The sequence below is a fragment of the Propithecus coquereli genome, unplaced genomic scaffold (assembly GCF_000956105.1).
Source record: "Propithecus coquereli isolate 6110/MARCELLA unplaced genomic scaffold, Pcoq_1.0 Scaffold145, whole genome shotgun sequence".
Classification (NCBI taxonomy): domain Eukaryota; kingdom Metazoa; phylum Chordata; class Mammalia; order Primates; family Indriidae; genus Propithecus; species Propithecus coquereli.
Genome location: NW_012138858.1, coordinates 421,457 through 444,967, shown reverse-complemented (window position 1 = coordinate 444,967; position 23,511 = coordinate 421,457). Strand labels below are relative to the sequence as shown.

Here is a 23,511-nt window from a genome sequence, read left to right as displayed (position 1 = left end):
GCTACTGGTAGTTGGGAGCATTTCTTGTCGCAAAATTTTATTCTTAAGTGAATAAAGGGAAGTGAAATCAAAACAGAAGTGTTGAGACTGGTGTAAGATTCTGCTGGAAGGGAACAGGATGGTGGCATAGTCCAGTTCACCTCATCCATTAGACGTATCAGAACGCAAAGCCTGAAGACAGCAAAGGATTCCGTCTTCCTGAGTTGCCAGCCGATTCCTGACAAGGCAGTGGTCACTGCCTGCCTCCGCCCCCGTGGACACTCCCCGTCCCACCGTGTCTCCCTTGGGACAGATGCTGCTCTTTGTTTTCACTGCCTTTGTTCCTAAAAATGTCTTTTCATTCTTGGTTCAGTGGTTACACATAAGCCATGGGGTGGAAAGATATATGCGGAAGTAGAGGCGTTTTCTGTGAAGTAGCTTTCAGAGTATTGAGCCTGTGGCCCCACAAGGTACATAGACTTAGGTTGTGCTTTGGGCCACCTAAGACATGAGCATTTAAGGACTGTTTCCAAAGTCCATAATTGCTGGTTAGAAAGCAGTGCTTGAAATTCTTCCTTGAGGCAACTGGGTGTTGACAGTAAATAGTAAGTGGATATTGATTGCCATTGATTTTAATGTTGAATTTAAAAGTTACATCTAGAGGATTTAACGTCAAGAGCAATAGTCTTGACAGAAAGTCAATTATCGAGTTCCATATTCCTCTCAAGGTGCCATCAATCTTATTGATGATGTCTCTGGGTACAGTGTGTCTGAACTGCTAACGCACTTTGAACTCTTTTATCAAACACTTCTAGTCTTTCCAAGGAATTCCTTTATGGCCTTAAAAGACAGATTTGGGAGAAACTAAAGTAGATCCTGGCAGCCCAGTTAGTAACATTCCTAGTTACTTAAAACTAAGCTAGACTTAGCAAGACCCAAGCAGGCATTCTTGGTTACATACTGTAATTATTGTTAATGTAATAATGCATGTGACTGACATCTTGAAGGCGTGTACCTGTGCATGTGATTTCTCTTGGGTAACTGATGGTGGTGTAGCTTTGAGATTGTCACAGTATATTTTCAAAGAAACAATTACATCTCAGTAAACACTGGTGAACTATGGCAGTCGCGACTTTTACTGATTTTCTTAAAACAATGGGAAGTGTCAAGTGATTCATGATGAAATAATAATTGCTTATTTTGTACTAGGCTCTTTGCAGACCACTTTCTATGTATTAGCTCATGTGATCTTCACAAAAACCAGATGACCTTGGTATGTTATCCCTACTTTACAAAGGAAGAAACTGAGGCTTAGAATATTTTAATATGCATGGGGGTATGTGGCTATTCATGTGACAGAACTGTGGTGAGGGCCCCTTTAATCTGATTCCAGACCCACACGTTCCTAACCTTTGAGGAGCCTGAGACACGAACTGGCCTTTCTGGTGTGTTGCGTGGCCATGTGGTAAACACTTGAACATCACTACTGTCCCTGCCTGTTGCCCACCCCCCACAAATTTTTTACAGCCACCTCTGGGGCAAAAAGAACCCTGGTCTGCAGTCAGCCTCTTCTCGTGGTATAAATACTCCCACCACAGTCAATTTCAAGCTATACATGTGAATTACTGAGCGTGAAGTTGGACAGAGATGTTTGATTACACACCATTGTGTGGTACATCCACCATACAAATACAATCAACACAAATAACTTTAAGAACATACATAGGTAATAATAAAATGTAGTAAAATAATTAGGAAGTGATGAGTTTTGAGTATCTGATGCCTTAGTTTCTAATATAATTTATTTAGCTATGAGTTTATATACTGTAATTTTTAATAGCAGCCGTGTTTAATAGTTGGCTCACAAAATTCCTTAAATTTTAACAGTTGGCTCTCGTGAGCTGGTAGAAGCCTGACCCAACCCCTCCATCTGTTATGACTGTTTAAATGTGCCTCAGAAATTTAACTAATGATCTTCATGAGACTCTGTAGCCTACTAAAGAGGAAAACACCAAAGAAAATTGAAAGGAATGTGTTCCCATCTTGATGAAACAATGAAGTGACTTCTAATCCCTGGTTCAGATCTCAGTTTCTGTCTTCCAGAGCCTCTGTCTATAAAGTTTGGCCGACTCTCAACCATGATGAGAAATCAGGCATTTCCTGTTTTATTAATATCTGCAGATATTTTCTAAATCTCATCTGCCATAGTTACACTCTCTCTCGTCTCAGCCTTTCTTCCTCCATGGCTATCAGAAAAGCAAAAGGAGAGAAAGCGCCATGGTGTGTTGTGTGGGATTTATCCTCCCCCCACCATACCCTGCACTCTGGCTGGTGCTCTGGTGGCCCACAGGAGGTGGACATCTATCTCCCCAGTCTTGTGTGCTGTCGGTGTCACATCGTGTCTGAAACCTTATTCCTCAGCCCTTCAGTTAGGCAGTACGTGGAGAGAGTCAAGTGTTAGTATTCATTTGTAAAGCATAGAAATTTCAAGCCTTTTTAAAGCCACCTGGGTTGCATTATTTTGCTTAGACAATCATATGCCTGAACAGAGAATTTCCTAAGTCTTGACACATCTCTCTCATCTCTCTCATCTCTCTCATCTCTCTCTCTCTCTCTCTCTCTCTCTCTCTCTCTCTCTATCTATCTATCTATCTATCTAATTTAGAATTATGTCTGGCACATAGCAGGAACTATAAACTATTAGCTATCATCATTATCTTCTCCTTCAAGATGATTTTAACAAAAATGATCACATGTCCTAATACGTGATTCCGTGGGGAGACCACACAGGGCCTGTGCTGGTTGTCTGCTTCACTGCTGAACCTTTCTGATCCATAGAGCTGTGTGCAGTGCCAAAGGCTGTGGTCGACTTGTTCATCAAAGTATGTTTTCTTGTGCAGCAAATGTTGATGAGACCTCTTGGTACCCCATGAAAAGAGATTGGTGGGTGCAGTCTGGACAAGTTGTCTCACAGGAGTAGGATCCCTCATCTCTTAGGTAAATAGCAGGACAGCCCATGCCTCAGGGTGACGGGGAGATTTTTTAAAAAAATGTATTTACTGTTTTTTTTGTATGTATTATTGTATGTTTTTGTATGTATTATGGTATATGTGATGTTTTGGTATATTTATATACATTGTAGAATGATTAAATCAAGCTAGTTAACATTGATTGCCTCACATACCTATTTTTTATGGTGAGAACACTTAAAATCTACTGTCAACGGTTTTTAAGTAGATAATACATCATTGTTAACTATAGTTACCATGTTGTACATAAGCTGAGATTTTGTATTCTTTGACCAACATCTCTCCCCTGCCGCCCCCGCCCCTGGGTTACCATCATTCTACTCTCTGCTTCTGTGAGTTTGACTTTTTAATATTTCATATATAAGTGAGATCATGTAGTATTTCTCTCTCTGTGCCTGGCTTATTTCATTTAACATAGTGTCCTGCAGATTCATCATGTTGCTGCAAATGACAGGATTTCCTTCTTTTTAATGGTCAAATGGTATCCATTTTGTATATATACACTTTTTTTTTTATCCATTCATTCATTAATGGGCACTTAGGTTGATTTCCTGTCTTGTCTATTGTGAATATGCTGCATTGAACAAGGGGGTATATATATGTCTTCAATACCCAGAATTGGGATTGCTCATTCATGTGGTAGTGCTATTTTTAGTTTTTTGAGGCAATCCCATACCATTTTCTATAATGGCTGTGCTAATTTACATTCCTTCCAACAGTGTGCAAGGATTCCCTTTTCTCCATATCCTAGACAACACTTTTGTCTTTTTAATAAAAGCCATTCTAACACTTGTGAGGTGATAGCTCACTGTGGTTTTGATTTGAATTTCCCTGATAATTAGTTATGTTGAACATTTTCTGATATACCTGTTGGCCATTTGTATGTCTTCTTTTGAGAATTGTCTATTCAGGTTCTTTGCCCATTTTTAAATTGGGTTGTTTTCTTGCTGTTGCGTTGTTTGGGTTCCTTATACATTTTGGATGTTAACTCCTTATTAGAGTATGGATTTGCAAATATTTCCTCCCATTACACAGGTTATCTGTGTTGATTTTCTTTGATTTGCAGAAGCTTTTTAGTTTGGTGCAATTCGATGTGTCTATTTTTGCTTTTGTTGTCTGTGAGGAAAGGGTTTTTTAATGGCCTGAAAGAGACAGCAGGTATGTGAGGAGGACCTGGTTCGACTGTGTTTTCATTTTCTCTTGGCATTGAGTCCCTAAACAGACACATGCTCACCCCATAAATGTCACTCCAGTCCTTCCATATGGCCTCACCATGTTCCTCATGATAAGAGTCTTTTGCTTAATTCTGTAAATTATTTTATGGCCTCAGGTTTGCAAATAGTTTCACCAGATGATACAGTGTTTGTTTTACCATTTCCTAATTTGTTTTTGTTTCAAAGCACATACGTTTTCCATGTTAATTCAATGGATTTCAGCAGCATCCATGAAGGTGGCTGGTTAGTAATAATCTTTTTGTCCCTTTACCTGTTTTTAGAGTCACTTCTTAGTCAGTGGAACGGAATTTGAGAAATTGAAGTATTAAGTTGATTAGTTCTGGGGAGTCATGCTGCCTTCATTTTTTGGCACACACTGGCTTGATATCCTTAGATTTTAAAGCAAACCTGTTTTTAGAAAACCTTCTGGTAAGCATAGATTTTAAAGGGAGAAATTTCCTCCTTAATGTAGAAGATAAATGATTTCATCATTGATTTTTCAGGTCATAATGAAAAACAGTATCATTGGTACTAGGGTAGTAGCATCATGTGATGCATTTCACTATCCTAAGTGAAAGTAATAAAGGAAATCTTGATATTCTGAAATTGAATGGAATTTTACCTTAACAAATATTTATTGCCTCAGCTGTGTTTCTTGACTTTCTCCTGTTTCAGTTCTCATGAGGCTGTTAACAAGCTGTCATGTATTAAAGCAGGTCAGCGCACAGCCAAGTCTGAAGGAGAGTGTGTAGAGGGGAAAGCCCCCCAAAGACCAAGAACTTACTTACAACTCATAACTGTTGTTTCACCTGAGCCACGCAGGATGCTAAAAGTAATTGTTTAAGGCAACAAGAAATTGACAATCAGCTATCATTTATAGAATAATTGTTGGGCTCCAGGCATTGTCATAGGTGCTCTACATACATTATATTTAATCTAAACAAGAACTCCATTTTAGAAATGAGGCCAGAGAGGTTAAGAAACTTGCCCAGATGACTGAGCCAGGGTTTACACTCCAGACTGTTGGACTCCAGAACCTGTGCCCTATCCTTTTTTAAAAATCATGGCTCTGAATTTTTTTAAACCACAAATCCTAGCAGAAAAAATTGAGCATCAAAAAATATATATAGGGTATTTGCAGGTCGCAGGGAGCCAGGCCTGGCGGGCTGGGTGTGTCGCGATGCCAGAGCTGGCGGTGCAGAAGGTGGTGGTCCACCCCCTGGTGCTGCTCAGTGTGGTGGATCATTTCAGCCAAATCGGCAAGGTCGGAAATCAGAAGCGTGTTGTTGGTGTGCTTTTGGGGTCATGGCAAAAGAAAATACTTGATGTATCCAACAGTTTTGCGGTACCTTTTGATGAAGATGACAAAGATGATTCTGTCTGGTTTTTAGACCATGATTATTTGGAAAACATGTATGGGATGTTTAAGAAGGTCAATGCCAGAGAAAGAATAGTTGGGTGGTACCACACAGGCCCTAAACTACACAAGAATGACATCGCCATCAATGAACTCATGAAAAGACACTGTCCCAACTCAGTACTGGTCATTATTGATGTGAAGTCGAAGGACCTGGGGCTGCCCACAGAAGCATATATTTCAGTGGAAGAAGTTCATGATGATGGAACTCCAACCTCAAAAACATTCGAGCACGTGACCAGTGAAATTGGAGCAGAGGAAGCCGAGGAAGTTGGAGTCGAACACTTGTTACGAGACATCAAAGACACTATAGTGGGCACTCTGTCCCAGCGGATCACAAACCAAGTGCGTGGTTTGAAGGGACTGAACTCCAAGCTTCTGGACATCAGGAGCTTCCTGGATAAAGTAGCCACAGGCAAGCTGCCCATCAACAACCAGATCATCTGCCAGCTGCAGGACGTCTTCAACCTGCTGCCAGACGTCAGCCTGCAGGAGTTCGTCAAGGCCTTTTACCTGAAGACCAACGACCAGATGGTGGTGGTGTACTTGGCCTCGCTGATCCGTTCCGTGGTTGCCCTGCACAACCTCATCAACAACAAGATCGCCAACCGGGATGCTGAGAAGAAAGAAGGGCAGGAAAAGGAAGAGAGCAAAAAGGATAGAAAAGATGACAAAGAGAAAGATAAAGATAAGGAAAAGAGTGACGTGAAGAAAGAAGAGAAAAAGAAAAAACGTGTAGCTTTTTTTAATTTGTAAATTAAAATCTTATGAACTAAAAAAAAAATATATATATATATATAAACTTGCAATTATACCTATACTAAGTATATTATATGCTTTGTAAAATATATCAAACATAGAAGTTTCAAAGGCTCAGATAAAAACATAATATGTAAACTTCTCTCCTACACTCCAGAGGATTCTTTTGGCCAAACCCCTTCACCTGTCTGGGCCTGTATCCATCTGTATATCGAAGGTGTCCTAGGTTCTCTAAGCCTTTCACCCTTCTGGGATTGGAAGGGCCCAATGAGTAATAACCCATTTCCCTACGCACATTTGGAACCAGTTGAGAGATGATAGGTAAGGTAAGCAAATAGAGATCCAATTCAGATCTGTTGTTGGCTGAGGCTGAGTTGGTTGCCATGGTTCACAAAGTGGGTGACAGTGTGCTGGCCTGCTGACCCACCCAGGCCAGGCAGTGTGACTCTCCTGGCCCAGGAAGCCAGCATGGAGGAGGAGCTGACCATGGAGTTGTCTCCTGTGGGCAGGAGGCTAAGGAAGAACAGCTACCCTTGGCCGGTTCTCCTCTTGAGCTCAGCTGTCAGAGAAGTCTTGTGGCTCTCATGTGCTCATTCCTCTCCTGGGGTGAGTCAGACTAGAGAAAGGAGAAGAAAGTCACAGTAATTGATGTCCCTCCCTGTGGAAGCATGAAAAAGGGAACAGAAGGTTTCCCCAAATCCACCCCAAACTCTAAAAACAATTTCTAGGTAAAACCTAAGGCCTCTTTGTGACTCAGGGGGCTCTGCCCAGGTAGGTGCTGAGGGTGTGCAAAGTATGCGATTCCGTGTTCCTGTCTCGGGTGCTGCCCTCAGGGAAGGAGACTGGCCCATGCAGAATGACTCCCCCTCTTGGCGAGTGCCGAGGAGAGAAGTCCTCCTGACCAAGGGACTGCTCTCTCATCCGGACCTGGCATCTCTGTCCTTGTAATGCTCGGGACAAACTTCTTTTCCAGCTCTCATTGCATTGTGTTTCTGTCTTATTAATTCATCCCTGCCTCGTTAGACTGAGCTGCGGTAGGGCAGGCTCATGCCCCACGCACAGACGAGGGGTGCAGGGTGCATTCGCAAGTGGCAGGAAGAGTGAGGGGCTGGGCTGCAGCCTTGCTGCCTTGGGTGCTGAGGGGCTGGGCTGCAGCCTTGCTGCCTTGGGTGCTGAGGCACTTAAACACTCCCGTCTCTGCTCCCACATCCAGTCTAGCTGGATTTCTCCCCCTCACATCCCTCAAATTCCTTCTGGGTGACAGTGAAAGGCATGAGATATGAGGGCACAGGTTGACACCCCATCTTCCTGCCCCCTCAGCTTCTGCCCGCACGGCCTGCTGGGCCCCACATTTTCTTGACATGACCCTGCAGCCTCCATGTGCAAATGCTTTGCTTTTTTTGGTGGTTCCAGAGGGGTTCTCTGTGGGCTGAAATATAAGCTAGAGCTTGGCAGAACCGTGAGGCAGCACTTTTCTCTAGTGTTGGATGAGTGTGACGCATGGATGTAGTGGCTCCCTAGACCAGCTGTCCCCTGGTAAACCAGCCAAGTCCAAGCAGAAGGGAAGCAGTTTTCTGATTCCTGGGGAATTCTCCTCCACCCTCCCCACCCCTATCTGCTTAGCACAGATGAGGAGGCACCCAGGTGGTCTCTGGCACATACGGGGTGCCACTTTGGCTTCTTCTGTCACTCCCCTTTGGGAAAATGTTGTGTTTCGCTGGGACGGTGTCCACATTGTAAGACGGGGCATTTGAGCATGCCTAGCTATAAACCAGGGGCTCCAATATTGAGGTTCAGTCCTGGATCTGAGACCCATTGCCTAAGGGATCCTTTGCAGGGCCTTAGCTTCATGGTACGTAGATACTTGTCACCGTAAGTGGTAGGCCACCTGACCATTAGCCTGTACCTGGGAAAACTGCAACACAGCATATTGGTTTTTGCCTCCTGGTGATGGTTTGAGGCCACAGAGCCAGGACAGAGCAAGGAGGTAGAGTTGGTTAGCATTTGGTGCTTTGGAACATCTAGAAAGCTTTGTTTACCTATCAAGGACCAGGTAAAATTAGGAAAGCTCATCATACAACTATTAAGCTACCCCACTTGCTTGAAAAATTTCTTCTACATGCTTGACTATCCCATTCCACCGTTTGCTGTTATTTGCCACCAGGAAATTCCACCACGTCTAACCCACATCCCTTTGGCTGTTCCTTAAGCCAATTCCCCTAAGAGGGAAACCAGACCCTTGAGGCAGCTACAGCGCCCTCACCCCCAGCATCTCCATTAACCCTTTGTCTGCATAATTAATTGAGAGTAGAAATATCAGAAGTGTCACTACTTGTCACTACTCCCCAACACATCATTTTCAACACGGAAATTAAAATAGCTATTCTCTCAAAGCGCTGGACTCGGGGCTCCCTTCTAGTGTTGTTTCATTAAACATTTAAGGATGTGACCGGGAAGCTGACCTTGGGTGTGGGGAATGAGTTGAACAAATCCCTGCTCTTCAGGAGATCCTATTCATTGATTCATTCATTCATTCTAAAGAATGCCAGTTGCCGTATTGTCAAAGTATCATAATATAAACCATGATCTTTATATCTGCCACAGGTTGCGTATTCCTTATCCAAAATGCTGTATTCCTTGTCTGAAATCCTGAGACCAAAAGCGTTTCAGATTTGAGACTTTTTTGGTTTTTGGAATATTTGCATTGTGCTTTACACTTAAGGTGAGAAAAATCTGAAATGCTCATTAGAGCATCACGTCTGTGTTCAAAAGTTTCAGATTTTGGATTTTCAGATTAGAGATGTTCAACGCATGTATAAAGGACAATGCCTGGTATTCAGTAAGTGTTCAATTAGAGTGTGTTAATTTAATATTTAAATGTCAGAAGATTGATTGGAAAGCAACGATTGGAGCCAACACACTACATGTTTAGTGCTTCAGTTTATGGAGTGTTTTCACCTAAATTGTCCCATTTATCATTATTACAGCCCTGCGGTAGGTGTCATCCCATTTATTGATGAAAATTCTGACACTCAGGTAAACTGCCTTGCCTGTGCTCACACGGTGGTAATAGAACCATGATTTGAACCGGAGTCTTGGCTTCCTGGCCCAGTGCCCTTTCCACTGGCTAGAGCCACCTGGTAGGTGGCATAAATAAAGGTCATTTGGGACACGTGAAACAGACACATGATGGTGGTGGTATGGTGAGGCTCACTTGCCACCGTGTGTGTAACACCCTGGATTTTGTGTTGTTGAGTCACTTTCTCATCCTGGTTCTCTCTGCATAAGGTTTTTGGGAGGTGTAGGGGTAAGGATGGAAACCCACGTTGGGCCAAGTCACCGGTTCTCCCTGTCTCTATCGGTACTCTATCCAGGGGGCATTTATGAGAACGCTCCTCTGTAATAGGCATACTGCTCATCTTTAATTTTATGGCTACCTTTGGGCTTTGGGTTTTGTCCATCTTCATTAAAGGCAAACAACTTTATCGCTCTATTTCTTAGTGGCCATTAAATAAACCATCAAATGTATGAGTAATATGTAGCAGCGGAATGTATTAATAATTGAGTACCCTGAAATAGACTTTTATTTTTGCAGCTTGCCAAGAATATTGGGAATGCAGGCTTTAATGAGATTATGGAGTGTTGCCTACCAGCCGAGGGCTCAGTCAAACCCAATCCAGGGAGCGACATGTAAGTATGGGACTGACTGTTCTTTTCCGAACAAAGATTTGCCTTCTACCAAAGCCCTAGGGGGGAGGGGACTGACAAGTGTTGGGTACATCCATTGTTGCTTCTTTAGGGAATAAATCAGCCTAAATTAGGTTTTCTTGGTCACTTTAGCCTTTTGGGTGACCAAATAGAAATTTGTGGCTGTTTTTTTAGGAAGAGGCCAAAGGAAAGCCGGTTTAGCAAATGCCGTGCCTACATGATGGTGGTGGTGTGGTGAGGCTCACTTGCCGCTGTGTGTGTAACACCCTGGGCTTTGTGTTGTTGAGTCACTTTCTCATCTTGGTTGTTCTCTCTGCATAAATTCTGAGCCACGGGGAGGGCTAGTTGTCATAGATACATGATTGTGTATGCCTCTCTTTACCAGTGTCCTTGCAGTGTGGGGTTTTCTTCAGTACATTTTTTTGTGTGTTTGTTGTACTGTTGATACAAAACTTGATTGAGAAGTTTTTGTGCCTCTTCATGCATCCATCCAGCCCACTGAGGCAGAGCTTACAACAGGGAATTTTCTTGCCAGTTTTATCAAAGTGTAAGTCACCCAGATCACACTGGTCTTTGAAAAGGAGATGGACAGGTAGAGCAGTGGGTCTGGGCAGCATGTGTCCTGCCCACCTTAGACTTCAGCCCTGTTCAGGGCGACTAAATAGGAGGGCTCTGGGGTGGTTTACCTGCTTTGTTACGATGCAAAGTGAGGCAGACCGAAGGAAGGAGAGAGAAAGGTCACCAAGCCAGTTAAAAGAGACAGTGCCTGCATTTAAGTGGTGAAGCTGGTGCAAGGTATTCTGGCACGATAGGATAAATGAAAAACGTGATAAGAGAAAGTATAAAAATTCATTTCCAGAGACAGCATTTTCCATGGAATAAGCTTGAAATAGAATTAATGGCACAGGTCTCCGCAAAGGTCATTGAGTAACAATGAGCGATGTCTTTTAAGAATGGTTTTACAAATAGGCAGTAGTAGCCGGGCGCGGTGGCTCACATCTGTAATCCTAGCATTCTGGGAGGCCGAGGCAGGTGGATCGTTTGAGCTCAGGAGTTCGAGACCAGCCTGAGCAAGAGCGAGACCCCGTCTCTACTAAAAATAGAAAGAAATTACGGACAACTAAAAATATATAGAAAAAATTAGCCGGGCATGGTGGCCCATGTCTGTAGTCCCAGCTACTCGGGAGGCTGAGGCAGTAGGATCGCTTGAGCCCAGGAGTTTGAGGTTGCTGTGAGCTAGGATGACGCCACGGCACTCTAGCCCGGGCAAAAGAGTGAGACTGTGTCTCAAAAAAAAAAAAAAAAAAAAGAAAGAAAGAAATTAATTGGACAGCTAATATTTATATAGAAAAAATTAGCTGGACATGGTGGCGTGTGCCTGTAGTCCCAGCTACTCGGGAGGCTGAGGCAGGAGGATCGCTTGAGCCCAGGTGTTTGAGGTTGCTGTGAGCTAGGCTGATGCCACAGCACTCTAGCCTGGGCAACAGAGCGAGACTCTGTCCGAAAAAAAAAAAATAGGTGGTAGTGTATGGGCCTTTTGTTAAAAGCAGAGAATTTTGATTTTTGGAACCATTTTGTGGGACGTGTCTTTGGGAAACCGAGGCTGCAGCACCTGTGCTCTTTTGCGTTGTGATAATGTGACTGGATGCAGTGAGAGCGCTGAGACTTTCTAAAGGAATGAATAGGTGCCATGGCCATTGCTGGCTGTCTCGGGCATCAGGTGTCAGGTGAGCCATTTGCTTGGTGTTAGATGAAAGTCCGTGTACGTTTGAATCTTGTAACAAGTGTTTGTGGTGTAGCATTTCTTTGAGATTGGATAATGTGTGGTTTTAGATACCAGGCACGAGGCTCACAAAGCTAATATCCTTTCTTGATGAGGATCTAAGTTTCAAATCTGTATTTTTACCCAGACTCAGAGAGGCAATAGGGACACAGATATCCCAGTCCCTACCTGAGTCCTGGGACTGGGTTAGGTTATTTAACTTTTCTGAGCTGGAGCCCCATTTTCCTCTAATATGGAAAGGGAGATAACACTCCACCCTCCCAGAGGCTTTGGGGAAGTTATCAGGTGAGGAGGTCAGACATGCAGCACTTGGTTTTCATGATGCATTGGTGTTGGCACCTAGCTGGCTCTTGCTCACATGGGCGATAGAGGCCACACAGGTGCCCTGCACTGATTGTACACACCCTAAAACTTGAGGTCCTCTCCGGGTAGTTACCCAGAGGTGAATGAACTCTTCCTGGGAGAGCCTGAGGGTCCTATGTAGCAAAGGAGCTGCCATGGCCTGGTATGGTGGGTTGAGTTACTGCTGCGCAGTTGACACCTGCTCTTGCTGCTTGTTCATCTCACGTTGAAGGTTCCCGTCCCCTGAAATGCTGTAATATCGGTCAATTTTAAACAAAGTGTATGATAAATCATTTCTTCCAAGTACCTTATAAAAGTAGAGCATTTGTTTCTTCTGGGGCTGGATGATTCTGAAAACTGAATACTCGCAAGGAGGCAGAGGCAGGAGGATCTCCTGAGCCCAGGACCTAGAGGCCAAGTCTGGGCAACATAATGAGGCTCCGTCTCAAAAGAACAGGCCAGGTGCAGTGGCTTACACCTGTAATCCCAGCACGTTGAGAAACCAAGGTGGGAGGATTGCTTGAGGCCAGGAGTTTAAGACCACCCTGGGCAACATAGCGAGACCTCCTCTGTACAAAATTTAAAAGTGAGCTGGATATGGTGGCGTACACCTGCAGTCCCAGCTATTTGGGAGGCTTAGGTGGGAGGATTGCTTGAACCAGGAGTTTGAGACTGCAGGGAGCCATGATCATGCCACTGCACTCCAGCCTGGTGACAGTGCAAGACCCTGTCTCCAAAATAATTAATAATTTAAAAACATACAAAAACAATCTACCTATTTGGAACCCTTCAATAGAAATGTTCTGTTTGCATTGAGGTCCTCATCCCTAACCTTGGCACTGTGGAAAAGGAAGTTAACATTCCCCCTTCCTTTCTTTTTTTCAAAATTAGGGTGGATAGCCAGTGTGATGGCAAAATGCCACCTCCTTTTGTTCCTTATCAGTCGAAATTAATTGTTTGGCTCTCTGTGCTCCTGTAGCATTTGGCTCTATTTTAAAACATTTTAAAATACCCACTTCAGAGTATACCTGAGTATTTACATATAGTTTTCTGATGAATTGCACCTTACTCATTTTTGTATTTATTTCCGTATCATCATGGTTCAATGAGTATTTAACGAGTCAAGTCAGAGAAGTAGTCCCAGCTCTATCCCTACTTAAATAAGCTAATATTTTACTTTCAGATGAAAAGGAATGTACTGTTACTAGGTTTATCTGAGAACAACACACTGTCTGCAGATAAATCTGTTGAAGGGAAAACCAAAGACACCCTCTAGTGGTCTGTGAATGCCCAGATGGATTTTGGGGGTGTCGAGGGAAAGGCCAGACATATATCTACCCACAGAGGCCGGTCTGTTTCTCTCTCTGACCTGGGACCATTTGGAACCCTGTCCTTCAGAAGCATAAGGAAAGCTCCTCTTCTGAATACCAAATGTGTCGTTATTTTAAGTTCATTGCTTTTCTCCAAAAGGCTGTCTTAAAAAAAAAAAAAAAAAAGGCAGGGCGTTGCATTGGCAGAGAAACCTTCACAAAACCAGGGAAGCTGGAGTGCAGTTCAACAGTGTGGTGCCTGTGTTTGTGGAAGAACCACCTTCAGGGGCCTCAGAGCCCTGGGCAGATGAATAATATATGAAAAAATAATTGCAGGAAATCCAGCTTATCTCTACCCCCCTTCCTCCAGGGGTCGCAGTAATGACTTTCCCACAGTGATTGTTGAAAGTGCATGAAACTTGACAACTGTCCAGTCTGACTGCCTGTCACAAGAGATGTTTAAATCATTAAATGGGCTGCCCAACACAACACGTCGTCAAGCTAGGAGGCCCCAAGGGGAGAACCTGCATGAGTAAAAGAAGTCTGCCCCCAGCGAGCTTGCCAGCTGCCTGAGAAACAGAATCTAATTTCGCCTCTGTGGATAGTAAGTCCTCACTTAACGTTGTTGTGATAGGTTCTTGGAAACTTCAACGTTAAGTGAAACAAAGTATAAGGAAACTGTTTTACCGTAGGCTAATTGATATAAGCATGAGTTAAGTCCCTACAGCATATTTCTGGTCATAAAAGCATCACCAAACTTCTAAATAAAGACACACAACAGTTCCAGTATTAAACAGTGAAATAAATATGAGCTATACATATGTTTTAAAAAGATGAATAAAAGTTAGTAGGAGAATTATTTACCCACGTATTCCAGTTCAGGGTCTCGGGTGGTCAGAGCCTGTCTCAGCAGCTCAGGGTGCAAGACAGGAACCGGCCGTGGACAGGACTCTGTCCCATTGCAAGGTGTGCTCACACACACCCCCACACTCATACTGGGACAGTGTAGACATGCCATTTCACCTCACATCCATAGCTTTGGGACACTGGAGGAAACCAGAGTACCAGGAGGAAACCTGTACAGGCATGGGGAGAATGTACACAGTCCACAGAGACAGTAGCCTGGTTGTGAATAGTTTTCTTGCCAATGTTATAACAAAATGACGTTAAGCAGTGTTATTCGAGGACCTGCTGTACTTATCTGCAAGGTGGAGATAAAAACTCGTAGCACTGTTGTGAGGGTCCAATGAGATGACGTTATTGCCACTTGACTCCCATGAGATCATGCATGCAGAAGTGGCCCTGACCGCAGTCAGTGTGGTGTTCTTGTTAGCACCTTTGGGCAGGGGAGCAGGTAGTCAAGGCACCAGCCTTAACCTGGGCCCTGCAGGGTGAGTGAAATGGGCTGGAGCAGGAGGGATGCAGCGTGATTAAAAGTGCTGGAGCACGAGTTCACCAGGTGCCCCTGGAAGTTCTTCTTGGGCTGTGAAATGCGCTGCCCACTCGGTGGAGCCAGGGCTCTGGGATGCATTTTCCCCTGGACCAGTGGGCATCACACACATCCGGGCATCCTGTCCGGGAGCAACACGCACCCAAGGGCAGCAGTTATGAGGCCTGGCAAATGCTGCCAGGAGACCCCTGCCCACTTGGTTCCATCTGGGCAACGTGGGTAACGGCCTCTTGTCCTAGGCTGGCCTGTCTTCAGGGACCCTGAGGTAGGCAAGATCCACTTTCTGCCTAGAGTTCCATTCCCAGGGGGCTCAGACACCCCTTTAGGGGGACAAGTAGTCCAGGGTAGACTTGGGGCAGGTTCAGAAAAGTCCATGGCTGCTGTAGCAGCTGCAGGTACTCACCATAGAGCCATAGACTAGGCTGGGTGAGAGGGAGGAGGTCAGAAGAGAACTGTGGGGGAACACCAACCCACAGGGAGCAGGTACATGTGCTCTTGGTTTGTAGACAGTGGTGAGTTACAGACTAGGGTAACTGGTGTGCTCCTGCCTGGTCTTTGCCCTCTCAAGACTCTGTGTGTCACTTGGGCAGTGGCTGTCAGCCTTCAGTGAGAATCGAGATGGCCAGGCTACTTGGATCTGCCTCCAGGTTCTGGTTCTCTGGGACTGGGGACCCTGCGTTTTGTAAGCACCCCGTGGTCTGAGGCCCACACTTAGAGAAATGCAATCTTTAGGCCTTTGATGGGGAGCTAGAGAAGACTTCTTCCCCTCCCACCCCTTATCCCCTGGAGCCTGTAAGAATAGAGTGCCCAGGTAATAGGATCTGCTGGGGGAGGGTATCAGTAGTGGCTGGAGCCCCCGCTCTCCCCTAGAAGCCTGGAATTGACTTGCCCCCTCCTGAGCCCTGGTGCTCTTGAGCCAGGACCCCCGAGGTGTTGACAGGAGGGGCTTGGTGGCCGAGCAGGAGTGAGTATGAATGCGGCAGGCACTGAGCCAGGAAGAGCTGACCCGACCCTTTGCCCTGCACCACCCTAGCCCCCCTGTTTGTCCAGCACCAAGTGTTACAGTAAGTACAGCTGGCCTTTCTAAAATGCTGTGCTCAGTGATTCAGTGTGGAATCTCATTAATCCTGCAGCAGCCCTCGGAGTAGGTGTAGTCGTGATTCTCTGCGGTCCCCAACCCCTGGGCCACAGACCGGTACCAGTCCACGGCCTGTTAGGAACCAGGCTGCAAAGCAGGAGGTGAGCGGCAGGCTTCATCTGTATTTACAGCTACCCCCCATCACTCACATCACTGCCTGAGCTCCGCCTCCTGTCACATCAGCAGCGACATTAGATTCTCATAGGAACTCGAAGCCTACTGTAAACTGCACATGCGAGGGATCTAGGTTGTTTTCCTTACGAGACTCTAACGCCTGATGATCTGAGGTGGAGCTGAGGCGGTGATGCTAGCACTGGGGAGCAGCTGCAAATACAGATCATCATTAGCAGAGAGGTTTGGCTGCACAGAAACCATAATAAATCAATTGCTTGCAGACTCATATCAAAACCTATTAGTGGCAAGTGACAATTAAGCTGCATCTGATGGCAGCTTTAAGTCAGAATCCGGCACTTATTTTAGTCTGTGCATGGCCTGCCCATTATTTTATTTACCACCTCCGTCTGCGCCTCTTTGCCGCACTGTGCACTTACTTGTCCCAGTCACAGTTTTGCTAAGCCTACAAGCTAACTCTAGCAAAAATAAGTAAAAAATTGAGCATCACCAGAGAGCTTTTTTGAAAAGGGGGAAAGACCCAAGGAGGAGACAGCAGAAGACACTAAGACTACCAACAAAATGAAAGCTGCGTTTAAAAGAAAATACCAAGAGTCCTACTTAAATTATGGGTTCATCGCTACAGGTGATTCACATTCTCCAGGCTGCTATGTGTAATAACGTGGCGGCCGGCTATCCAACGAAGCCATGAAACCTTCAAAACTGCTTCACTCATGGAGACCAAGCACCCTGCATTAAAAGACAAGCCTTTGGAGTTTATCAAAAGAAAAAAACGTGAACACGAAGAACAGAAGCAATTAGTGAAGGCCACCACTTCATCAAATGTGTCTGCACTGAGAGCATCATTCTTAGTGGCTAACCGCATTGCTGAAACTAAGAAGCCCTTTACTATTGGTAAAGAGTTCATCCTGCTTGTTGCTAAGGACGTTTGCTGTGAACTTTTAGGAGAGTCTGCAGTTGAAAAGGTGGCACGTGTTCTTCTTTCGGCTAGCAGCATAACTATACAAATTGATGAAATAGCAGAGGATATTGAGACAGGTTGTTAGAGAGAATTAATGAATCACCATGGTACACAATCCAGGTTGATGAGTCCACCGTTACTGACAACAAGGCAACAAGGCTTGTTTTTGTGCCATATATTTTTCAGGAGGACGTGCATGGGGATGTCGTGTGGACTTTTGTTGCCAGCCAACACCACGGCTGCAGAACTATTCAAGTCTCTGAAAGATTCCGTATCAGGAACACTGAATCGGTCATTTTGTGTCTGTTTATGCACGGATGGAGCAGCTGCCATGACTGGACGGCTTTCTGGTTTCACTACTCGGGTCAAGGAGGTCTCGTCTGAATGTGAGTCTACGCGCTGTGTCATCCGTAGAGAGATGCTGGCTAGCCGAAAAATGTCACCTGAACCTAACAACATTTTGCAGGATGTGATTAAAATCATGAACCACACTAAAGTACATGCCCTTAACTCATGTCTGTTCACGCAGCTCTGTGAGGAGATGGACGCAGAGCACACGTCTTCTCATACACAGACATGAGACGGCTTCCTAAAGGTAGATCACTGGCCAGAGTTCTTGAGTTACAAGAGCTGCTCCGGAGATTCCTTTTAGAAAAACAGTCACCACTGGCAGCACATTTCATGACACAGGATGGGTCGCAAACTTGCCTACTTGTGTGACATAGTCAACCTGCTCAACGAACTCAATCTGTCACTTCAGGGGAGAACGACAACTGTGTTCATATCGGCAGATAAAGTGCCTGCATTCAAAGCCAAACTGGAATTATGGGGGTGACCAGTGAACATTGGGATTTTTGACACGTTTCAAACATAAGCAGAGATTTTGAAAGAGACGGAGCCAGGCAGGGCCTTCTTTCTCCCAGCTGGTGCATGATCACCTGTCTCAGCTTTTGAAAGGGTTTGAGCATTACTTCCCAACCACAGAAGACCCCCAAACTGGAAGGAATGGATCCTCGACCCATTTGTGAATAAGCCAGGTGGATCGACTCTGTGCTGGAAGAGGATCAACTGCTTGAGATCATAAATGATGGTGGCCTTAAAAGTATGTTTGAGACAACTTCAGATCTCATATGTTCTGGATTCAAGTCAAGGTAGAATATCCCAGGATTGCTACAAAAGCACTGAAAAGCCTACTTCCATTTCTAACATCCTGTCTTTGTGAAGCAGGGTTTCCTACAGTGACAGCAACCAAAATGAGATTACAGAGTAGACTGGGCATAAGCAACACGCTTTGGGTGTCACTGTCTCCCATCACCCCCAGATGGGACCATCTAGTTGCAGGAAAACAAGTTCAGGGCTCCCACTGATTCTGCATTATGGTAAGTTGTATAATTATTATGTATTACAATGTAATAATAATAGAAATAAAGCACATGGTAAATGTAACACACTTGGATCATCCCCAAACCATCCTCTACCCCAAGTCTGTGGAAAAATTGTCTTCCATGAAACCAGTCCCTGGTGCCCAAAAGGTTGGGGACTGCTGATGATTCTTACTCTACAGGTGAGGAGGCCAAGCAGCGTCACACATATGGGCAGTGGTGGCCCAGGCTCATCACGACTCTGTCCCCCCTCAAAGCTGCCCATCAGCCTGTTTACGATGCGGGCTCTTCCTTTCAGTTCGCCTTTCCATGTCCGACCTGAAATATCAGTGCATTTCACACCTTCCAGAAAGAACAAGCAAGAGAGAAAGCAAAGGGAGAAAATTCTACCAGGTTATTCTCTCTACATCCTTGGTAGATTTAAAATATTAGATTTAAAATGTTAAGCTAAAATACTGTCAGTGGAATTTGGTTTTTCCTGACATTTCCTTTTTTTTTTTTTTTTTTTTTTTAAGCAGCTTTATTGAAATACAATTTACATACCATATAATTTACCCACGTAAAGTTTACAGGTGAGTGGCTTTTAGTACATTCACAGAGTTGTGCCTCCATCACGAGAGTCAATTTCAGGTTTTTATCATCACGTCCCCCCAACCCCCCCCCAAAGAAGCTTCATACCTGTTGACTCCCACCTGCTCATTCCCCTACATACCCCTGGCCTGGGCAGCTATGTCGTGTCTCTACGTTGTGAGCCAGTTCTGCACATTTCATGTCAATGGATCATGTGATACGTGGTCCTTTTGTGATTGCCTTCTTTCTTTTAGCACAGTGTTCTAAAGGTTCGCTGCTGTAGCGTGCATCAGAGCTGCCTTCCTTTTTATTGCCAAATGATACTCCATTGTGTGGATAGACCACATTTGGTTTAGCCATTCATCAGCTGATGGATATTTGTGTGGTTCCTTGACTTTTCTGACTTGATTGTCACAGGTAATTTAGCATTTACTGTGTCTCTCATCTGTGTTATTTATCATTGCTGCTGTTTGTTAAGGTCCTTGGAGTAATTGGGGTTGTAAAATGCTTAGCGTCCTCTTGCCCAGGGAGCTGCTGTTTCTCTTGCTCTCCCTCTCTTGAGTTCATCAGCACTTTCCAAGGTCCTAGGATCTACAGTGTGCTCTGCAGATGTGTTAACTCATGTATGTCTTGAAGTTCTACTATGAGGATAAATTGTGTGTGTTTTCATAGATAAAAAAACTTGAGGCCTAAAGAGATGATGTACCTGTTCAAGTTCAAACTATCAGTCTGTAGTGGGGTGGATTTGAACACAGGCTCCTTGGGTAGGGTAGAGTCTGAGCATGCTGCCACTTATAGGCCAGAAAATAGAGCACAAAGAAGACTGACATCTCATTTTGGTTCATCTGAGAGCCAGTAAGTGAGTGCCTTTTACAGCAGGCGTGGTGCCCACAAAAGAGAGAACATCGTTTGTGCCCCTAAGGAGCTCACTGGGCAGACAGGCAGGCAAACCTCCAGGGGAGGGTGTTGGAACAGAGGTCAGGCAGGGGGACCCCAAGGGCAGAGGCAGTGGCCTTCCTGGAGGAGACGGCCCAGGAATGGCCATGGAAGAATCTGGATTTCAGGCCAGAGGGACTGGGTAAGAGAGACGTGCAGATGTGTATGAGGTGCTCAAGGGTCAGGAAGGGGCAGGGAGACAAGGCAGAGACTCAGGCGGGCTGCAAGAACGCAGGGCCTGCCCCCTGGCCAGCTCCCTCTCCGTATGGGGGCAGGCCCCTGTGTGAGGCATTGGTGGCTCTCACCTTGGAAACTAGAGGACTTCAGATGCTTCTCACAGGTGCCCCAGGGTTTGCCCTGAATGCAGGTACAACAGTGGCACCACGTGGCAGCTGCTCTGCCATGTTCCACAGCCAGTGCTACCCACGTGGAGGGTGGAGCAGGATTTGTTGGAGTGTTATAGATGGGTGCATGAGGGTGGGTGCAGTAGAGGCCCTTGGTGAGTTGCAATTACATTTGGTTTCAGGAATGCAAGAAAGGACTACATCACGGCCAAGTACATCGAGAGGAGATACGCAAGGAAAAAGCACGCGGACAATGCAGCGAAGCTTCACAGCCTTTGTGAGGCCGTCAAGACAAGAGATATTTTTGGATTACTCCAAGCCTATGCTGATGGCGTGGATCTTACGGAAAAAATCCCACTGGCCAATGGACATGTAAGAGTCCTTTCTTTCCAAGGAAAGAGAAAGGGGAAACCATGGTGGGGCGTTGTAATTAAAAATTCGAACTAGGCCAGGTGCAGTGGCTCAACGCCTGTAATCACAGCACTTTGGGAGGCTAAGGTGGGAGGATAGCTTGAGGCCAAGAGTTTGAAACCAGCCTGGGCAACATATCAAGACCTCCATCCCTACAAAAAATTTAAAAATTAGCCAGGTGCAGTGGCCTGTACCTGTAGTCCCAGCTACTCGGGAGGTTGAGGCAGGAGGATCGACTGAACCCAGCAGTTCAAGATTGCAGTGAGCTATGATGATGTCACTGCATTCCAGCCTGGGCGACAGAGCAAGAACCTGTCTAAAAAAAAAAAAAAAAAAGAAATGCTTACTAAAGCCATGTAATTCTCTGGAAGAAGATGGCACTGAGTTCTGTAGCAAGAAACCAGATTGTTTTTTTTAACTGACAAACAATAATTGTATATATTTATGGGATACGATGTGATGTTCTGATATGTCTCCCTCGTGGGATGATTAAATCAAACTAATTAATATATATCCATCACCTCACATACTCATCTTTTTTCATGATAAGAACATTTAAAATCTACTCAATTTTGAAATATACATTATTACTAACTGTAGTCGCTGTGCAGTGCATTAGATCTCCCGAACTTACTCCTCCTGTCTAACTGAAGTTTTTTAGTCTACCAAACCATACCGTAGCTCTGGAAAGAAAGTCCCTCCCGGGGCGGAGGGGAAGGTGTCTTCTCAGAAGCCCCAGCAGCAGGAAAGGAGCCCGTCTTCCGCGAACAGGTTTAGCGTGAGCCTAGAGCTGGGGAGCCCTGTGCAGCCAGGCTCCGGGCCGGTCCCCGAGGAGGAGAGCTCTGGGGAGTGGGGGTTGCTCCCTGGAGCCCGAGGGAACAGAGCCTGGAGAGATCACCTGTTCTAGAGGGAACTCTCTCGAGAGGGTGGGCATTACTGTCAGGCGTGGGTCCACAGTGAGCTGCCAGCGCCAAAGGGGTTGACATGTCTTCTGACTCTCACGCACAAAGACCCTGTGGACACACACTCGATCACCTGCAGCCTCCTGACCTCAGGCCGCAGAGCTTGCTATATGGGGCTGTTGTGTTTGTAATCCAGGACGTCATGGGGTTCAGCTGTGTCCTTTCGGGCATCCTGGGCAGGGGCACGTTAGGGCAGCAGCCTGGTGGCAGACACGCACGTGCAGGCTGTGGGGTGGACCTCTTCTCCCCTGCTTTCTAGAAAGAACTCGTGCCAGGCAGTCCAGGGCGAGTGTGTGCTCAGCGCTGAGCTGTGTCACGGGGACTGAGCAGGCAGGTGCAGGCGGGGTGGGAGGTGCCTGCTTCTGCCCCCATCTCCTGTCCTGTGACTCTTTCTTCCCCTCTAGTTCTCTCACCCACCCACCTACCCGAAGCAACCCTCATTCGTCTCTTCTCCCCCACCAGGCTAACACACTTTCAGAAAAGGCAGTGGTGGCCACGTACCCCTGGTAGGAATTGAAGACAGTACAGGTATTAGCATTCGCAGCCTCCTCTGTAAGCACAGAATGGAAAACTTTAAGCCTGCTTAAGAAACATACATTTCTATGTGCTTGGGAAGCAAGAAAAGGGATTGGAGCAGAGAATGCTGGGGAACCTTTCTGGATTCTTTGAACAAGACTCTACTTGCAGGCAGTCCCTTGTGTTGTTGATGCTGGGATGGGGACGCATGGACTGTGAGGACTTTGAAGTGAAACCCCTGAGTGTCTCATTCATTTCCCACAGAGTAAGCAGAAACAGAACCAATCTCTAAATTGCACGTTCCCAAGGGCAGGGAGTTTGCTTGGAGATTAAGGGGGCTTTATGTATCTTAGAGATAAGTTGTTTTTTGCAGTTTTTTTTGTTTTTTAAGAGACAGAGTCTCTGTGGCCCAGGGTGGAGTGCAGTGGTGCCATCATAGCTCACTGCAGTTTCGAATTCCTAGGCTCAAGCGATCCTCCTGCCTCGGCCTCCCAAAGTGCTGGGATTACAGGTGTGAGCCACTGTGTCTGGCCTGAGATAAGTGTCTTGAAGGAAAGAATAAAAAGCTTTTGGAAGACAAATCCACAGTTTCACTTAGTGTTGGATACAAAAGCTACTGTTAGAATTCTGGAATGTCTTTGGTTTTCAGGAGCCAGATGAAACGGCCCTGCACCTCGCAGTCAGATCCGTGGACCGGACTTCTCTTCACATTGTAGACTTTTTAGTTCAGAACAGGTAGGTGTTCTAAAATTAAGGGGAGGTGTTTGTTTCTATTCCTTGGTATTTCTAAGAAGGAATCAGATGCTGCTGCTTTGCTTTAGTTGTGTTGCCAAGAGAATCTTCCCAGATCTAAACATGAATTATTGGACAGAAAAAGTGCTGCCAGCTATGGGTTGTTCCATGGAAATCCTAAAAAAAAAAACCCTGGAGTGTGAGAATAGAAACGCTTGGTGGTATCTGGAAGATCCAACTTCTAGTGTCTGGGCCTCAGGGAGACACAAGTAGACACAGCTGCTGCATTCTGAGGGACGTAAATGGCCATTTCTAATCAAAGCATAAACGCAACTTCTCGACCTAAACAAAATGCCCATAAGCCAGTGTTTTGGTTCAAGATCTCTGGCTTAGGCCAGCGGCTACTGTGCAGATCTTCGCTTCCCTCATACCTGTC

General features: G+C 45.4%; 1 protein-coding gene and 1 pseudogene across 3 annotated transcripts in view; both read left to right on the top strand.

Moving 5' to 3' along the window:
• The window catches only part of ASAP2 (ArfGAP with SH3 domain, ankyrin repeat and PH domain 2), a 193,468-nt gene that overhangs the window by 148,930 nt on the left and 21,027 nt on the right, over positions 1-23,511 (top strand). For both annotated transcript variants that reach the window (XM_012639955.1, XM_012639956.1), the window contains exons 16-18: positions 9,994-10,088; positions 20,637-20,826; positions 22,993-23,078. In XM_012639955.1, coding sequence (XP_012495409.1) covers positions 9,994-10,088; positions 20,637-20,826; positions 22,993-23,078 — 371 coding nt within the window. The remainder of the gene's footprint in view (positions 1-9,993; positions 10,089-20,636; positions 20,827-22,992; positions 23,079-23,511) is intronic.
• LOC105806749 lies at positions 5,359-6,410 on the top strand (annotated as a pseudogene). The gene has a single exon (XR_001137288.1). The product of XR_001137288.1 is annotated as a 26S proteasome non-ATPase regulatory subunit 7 pseudogene (transcript).